The sequence below is a fragment of the Condylura cristata genome, unplaced genomic scaffold (genome assembly GCF_000260355.1).
Source record: "Condylura cristata isolate star-nosed mole 26May11 unplaced genomic scaffold, ConCri1.0 scaffold00016, whole genome shotgun sequence".
Classification (NCBI taxonomy): domain Eukaryota; kingdom Metazoa; phylum Chordata; class Mammalia; order Eulipotyphla; family Talpidae; genus Condylura; species Condylura cristata.
Window position 1 is genome coordinate 42,433,807 of NW_004567117.1, and position 6,032 is coordinate 42,439,838.

Consider the following 6,032-nt stretch of genomic DNA (forward strand, 5'->3'; position numbering starts at 1 on the left):
ATCTCTGTCAGACCTCAGTGAAGCTGCTCCTGTATACTTTTCTCCAATTTTTGAAAGTTGGATGCAAAGACGCACCTAGTCCAGAACAGTGCTGATTCATGTAAAGTAAGTTCAGTGAGTTGCTTCACGATTTGTGCTACACTTCCTGTGCAGGTGCAGCATAGAGTGTGACCTACCCGGTTGTCTGGGTGCGCTCTCCACCTTCTATCACACCATGGGTTTCTCTAAACGTGCCTGTCCTTGATCTCTCAGTCATCCTGGCCTCAGGTTGTGCTCAGCATTACTGCTCAGCATTTGGGTACCTCAGTTGCATCTTCCTTCCAGGCATCTGCTTCAAATAGACACCGGTCAAAGATCATGTTCTCTTCAACAGAACACTAATCACATCAACCTTTGCCCCATTTAAGTTTCAAAAGGAAATGTAGGATGTCTGCTACTTTTACAAAAATTTTACACCATATATATATATACACGTATATATGTATATTTATGTATAATGACTAGCTGTAGGCATCAAGCAAATTCATAAGCCAGCACAAATAACAGCTGTCAAACTAGACCTCAATCTTTTTTTTTTTTTTTAACTCACATGTAGTATATGCCTTAGGACAGAAAGGACATTAGAGAGAAAACAAAAACAAAAACAAAACTAAAACTGCCTCTTGGATATAGCTTATCACTCCTAATACTGAGGACTATTATGATAGTATCCCAAAATTAATACTCTCCCATTGTTGAAATGTTGTTTGAGCTACGAAAACACTTCTCATTTTCTCAGTTCCAAGCAAGACTGGACGTTAAGGGCATCAAACTCGTAGAGCTTGCCTCGACAGCACTGGACCTCGGTGTACGCACCCCCAGGAACTGCAGTGTTTTACAAACACAATGAAACACGTCCCAATAGAGGAAATGGCTGTTCTGTATTCCATACAGAGGATGGAATCTGTCAAGGGAAGAGCAAGGAAAGAGAAGTGTGAGGTTTTGGGAAAAGTTCTAAAGTGCCATGCGTTACTATGTAACTGTTACCCTGTTCTGAACCTCATGCCCTCTCTGCCCATACGGTCACCGGGCACTGGCTGGGTACTGGCGCCCTCTCCATCCTGCCTCTCTGGCTGTGTAGGGGACCTCATGTCACCTGCTGCTGCCCCCGCCTGCAGCTGTCTCTTCATCAGTATGTCCCGATTTGTGAAGGTCAGAGCTGGGACTGGAGGCGGGTGAAAGGGGCACTTACCTCCCTGACTGCCTGCATCCCATTAGGGGCACCAGGCCAGGTTGTTTGAGGTGACTGAGGCAAGATTCTAGTGAGAAGCCCTCTCCCCAGGATGGCTGGAGGGGTGGAGGGTAAAATATGCGGTGTGTAGACCATTCTCACCTCACCTCCTCTCTCCATGGGACCTGGGGTGTATGTGTCTCGCCTCATATTCAACATATCTTCCGCTTCACTTATTAGCTAACCATCTTCCTCGTTTGTCCTTGGTCAGAGGAGAAAGAATGTCTTCATTAGCTGTGTCTATGAAGTTAATGTTCTTGACGGGATAGAGAAGACAATGAAAAATTTGAGGTTGCACACCAAGCACCTGGCACTCTACTACTCTTATATTATTTCCCAACTTCCTTTGTCCACGCTGTGGACATCGGAGATGGCTGTTAGACATGTAGCTGGGTTCAGATGGGTGGTTTAAGTTGTCTGCATAAGATATCAGCTAGTATGCGGGAAGGGTATACTTTTATGGAAAGCTCTCTTGATACCAAAGTTAGTATCTGTTTTCAAGGTCCATGCCAGAATGTTAACAACAGAGAGGGCTGTTTGTGGGTAATATTCTGGCATGGATTTTGAAAGTCCAAGTCCCCTGAGTGGTGGAAATGCTCTATTCTCAGAGGGCAAGAATTGGAAATGTACATAGCAGAGAAGGATAACATCTAGTTCCCTAAGCAAAGAATGAGAAAGGGACAATGTACAAATATTAGCTTCTGAACTATCTGTCTACCCTTGTAGTGAAACCAGTTGAGAACATTCAAGTGTAATAAGAGCAAAAAGGAGAATAGGCCTCAATATACTAGGGGTATAATATATAGTATCCATGCTATACATTCAGAATAGAGCATTCTGTAGATATGGTTTTACTAAAACTAGGAACAGTTTTATATGTCTTTTTTTTTTTAATTGAGGTACCATCTGTCCCTTCCAATCAGGTATCACCACCATTGTTACACCCACTACCAAATTGGCTTCACAAGTGAAAACTTATCCTACTCAAACTGAGAAAATTGAGATGTAAAGGAATACTCGAAGACACATTTATGAGGCCACTATCCCACAGCCAGAATACACAAGAAAGAAACTATAGACAAATTTCCTTTGTGAACACAGATGCAAAAAAAAAAAAAAAAACCTCAATAAAGATCTTAGCAACCAAATCTAGCCATGCTTTAAAAGGATCATACTCCTGGCCAAGTAGGATTCAGACTGGGGTTTCCAGGAAGGTTGAGCATCTGAAAATCAGTGTGATTCATCGCGTCAATAGATGCTGAGAAAGTCTTTGACAAGATTCAACATCCATTTATGATGAAAACCCTCAAAAAGAGATGAATGGAAAACACACATTACATGTATTTTCGTTTTCAGTGCTTTCTTAATGCAAATATAAAAGCTTGTGTGATCCTTCAACATACGTATTGCAGGCTTCTTTTTAAATATACTGAGAGTAATTGGCCCTGGACAATAGTACACATGGTGTAGATTTAGAACCTTTTAGACTTTCCAGAAAAAAAAAAATGTTCCAAGGGTATTTTAAAGATAAAACTGTATGTTCCAGTTCAGCTAGCATCAGTTACTCATAGTATTATCAGCATATGTTCATTTTGTTCAAACCAAAATAATAGTCAACTGTGATCACAGGCTTTCCTTTTAACAGTTTTGCTATAGGAAGAATAATTCTTAATGCTAACGAGATGATTAATTTCCTCAATCTAGCATTAGCTAATGCTGACCTCACAACCTGTATTCTCTCTAGGTATAACGTGTAAAGCTAAGGCTCAGTATTTTGTCCTGAGAATGTGGATGTTCTCAGGGAAGTGGCTATCGGAGAGAAGTCTTCATCTTTGCATATGGTCTGAAATACTCGGGATCCGAGACAAGGGCTAGGCTTTTCTCCAAACCACCTGACCAAATGCTGCTGTCAAATTCCTTCTGATGCTGCTGCACATGTTCAATTAGAGACAAGATATTTATGAACTGTCACTCTGCCTAAGCGAGGAGTTAAAAAAAAAAAATTCCCTATTTCCTGGATTTAATATTGTAACATTTGTTCTGAACGCACCCCTTCAGCTTGCTCTCGCCCAGACTTGGGTGGTGAAGAAACATAACATCTGAACAGGGGTGGAACAGGCTGACCGCGGCCTACTGTAAAGGCATGTCATCACACTCACTGCCATGGCTCCTCGCGCAAGGCAGGCCAGGCTGTGTCCCTGGGGAGCAGAGCGGGACTCAGCAGGCTGGTGGCCTTCACCACGATGAGGGCGTGGGGCTGTGCGCTTGCTGACTCTCTCTCTTTGCTGTTTCAGTGCTGGTGCTCCTGATCGTCACCATGAGAAGACGGAAAAAGGAGCCGCTCATTTTTGATGAAGAGAGAGACATCAGAGAAAACATCGTCAGATATGACGACGAGGGGGGCGGAGAGGAAGACACGGAAGCCTTCGACATGGCCGCGCTGCGGAACCTCAATGTCATGAGAGACACCAAGACCAGGAGGGACGTGACTCCGGAAATCCAGTTCTTGAGTCGACCCACTTTCAAGAGCATCCCAGATAATGTCATCTTTAGGGAGTTTATTTGGGAGAGACTGAAGGAAGCTGATGTGGACCCCGGTGCTCCGCCTTACGACTCCTTGCAGACGTATGCTTTTGAAGGCAGTGGCTCAGTAGCCGAGTCCCTCAGCTCCTTGGATTCCATCAGCTCGAACTCTGATCAGAATTACGACTACTTAAGCGACTGGGGGCCCCGTTTTAAACGGCTCGCAGACATGTATGGAACCGGCCAGGAGAGTTTGTACTCATAGCCCTGAACCTCCAGTTGAAATGTACTGCCAACACAGTAAACACAAAACCCACTGTACACAGAAAACCAGAACTCTGCTCGCTAGAGAAGATGGTCATAAAGATTGCTCCCTTTTTACCTGTGTAGGTTTCTGAGGGGTGAAGCGTTCTCTTGCTAGACTTATGCATGGGATTGCACTGACCACAGACTGAGCATTTGGAGGCTTTTTGATAAACAGAAATGCTCAGTGGTTTGTGAATAGACAGCAACTCTCAGATACCTGCACGGGCACCTGCCTTTCTCAGTGAGTAGAGCCCTGGGGCATCAGTGACCCAGAGTCCTGTGCTTACCTACCCTCTCGCACTGCCACTGGAGAGGACTAGAAACACCATGTGTCAGCATTGGGTCCTCACGTCTCACCTAGCAAAACTAGGAACAAATTTAATTTACAGTGACTTTTTCTTAAGCTTGCTAGATAGAATTCAGCAGAATTTTATTGCTGTTGGTTAGCAGATATATTTTACTTAGCAGTATATCAATTCTTAGAAAAACTCCCCCAAATAAACACCCCCCACCCGACAAGACAAGACCATAAAATTTGCTTTAAGGCAACCTAAAACCTTTGTTCAGCAAATCAATTACAAAGCATTCCAAACAAGAAAAAGGTGAATCATTCTTCAAGTTTGCAGCCATTTGAGATGCGTGTGTAGGTATGGGAAAAGTTGCTGTCTATTCCTTGGGTTTTCTTACCTCTTCTGATTTGTACAGGAGACTATCTTTGCTTTTTTATTTGACACATGGTGTTATCGTTCCTTGGGAGAGCCAGTCTCCACTAAATCCAGGCCCCTCTTTCTGCCTGGCAGTGTTAAGCTGCTCAGTACACGCTGATATTTCTCCAGCCTGAGGTACCTGGAAAAGAGGATGCTGGGGAACAGGAAAATGGGAGTGCCCTCAGCCGGGCACACATCTCCAATAATGTGGGGCACGCTCGCCCGAGCCATCACAGTGTGCAAACATGGGAATAAAGTATTTGTATTTTAGAAAGAAGATTTTGGAGAGAATTGAGATTTACTTTATGTCAAATTTATTTTTCAAAGTCACAAGTTCTATATGCTCCAAAGACTTGAGAATGTGTTTTCCCCCAACCTCTTTTGCTGTGAACATACTGAGTAAAAGACTTGATTTTTTAAAAAATATATCTAAACACACTAATAGAATATACTTTCATGTCCCACCTTTAAATCCTGATGCAAATGACTAATTTCTCTACTGGCTCCGCTGTGTTGAAATGAGAAGGGTGATTCAAGCAATTACCTGGTTTGATTTTGAGATGGGTTCCTTGGAAAAGAGAAATTTATGACTAATATGACATTTATACCTATCTTTTTTCCCACATTAATACTGATTTAATACGTTATACTCAAGTAGGAATGGGTTTTACTTTTCCTTTTAAAAAAGAATTTGTTGGGTTCACAATAAATGACAGTAGACCCGTGCTCTGTTCTGAAAGACAGACACCGAATCCAGAATATCGCTATTTGCTTCCACCAGGAGAAGCTATGTCGGATTCTGTAAACTTGCAGCCCACATTTAGAAATGAAATATGTGACAGTGGCCTTCAGCTTCATCAAAATAAATAACTCAATAAATTTCTCTGCAAACAGTCCTTTCATTTAAATAAAGTTTTGTAGGCATTGTTTTATGACTTCATAAAGATGCTCCTTGCTGTATTAATATAGAAATGAGAAACTAATTTTATAACAGTAGGAGATGCTCTTCATGGTTTATAGTAACATGTAAGTTTTACAAATAAAAAATATAGTACACTTTTCAATAAAGCCAAGTGTGGTACAGGAATTATATAGGTGTTAAATCAACAAGGTGCAGAGAAAACAGTTTTGTAATAATGCTCCTGTCTGCAAGAAGATAAACTAGTACGTTAGGATTATGTCAAAACTGCTGGTTGAGGCACATATTACTAAATGGAAGTTTGCAT

General features: G+C 42.1%; 1 protein-coding gene across 1 annotated transcript in view; it reads left to right on the forward strand.

The window, feature by feature from the left end:
- CDH7 (cadherin 7, type 2) overlaps positions 1-5,690 on the forward strand; it is a 101,341-nt gene extending 95,651 nt beyond the window's left edge. Inside the window, exon 11 of the mRNA XM_004683961.2 lies at positions 3,565-5,690. Within this exon, the coding sequence (XP_004684018.1) occupies positions 3,565-4,058 (494 nt within the window). The 3' untranslated portion in view covers positions 4,059-5,690. The remainder of the gene's footprint in view (positions 1-3,564) is intronic.
- The last annotated feature ends 342 nt before the right edge of the window (positions 5,691-6,032 follow it).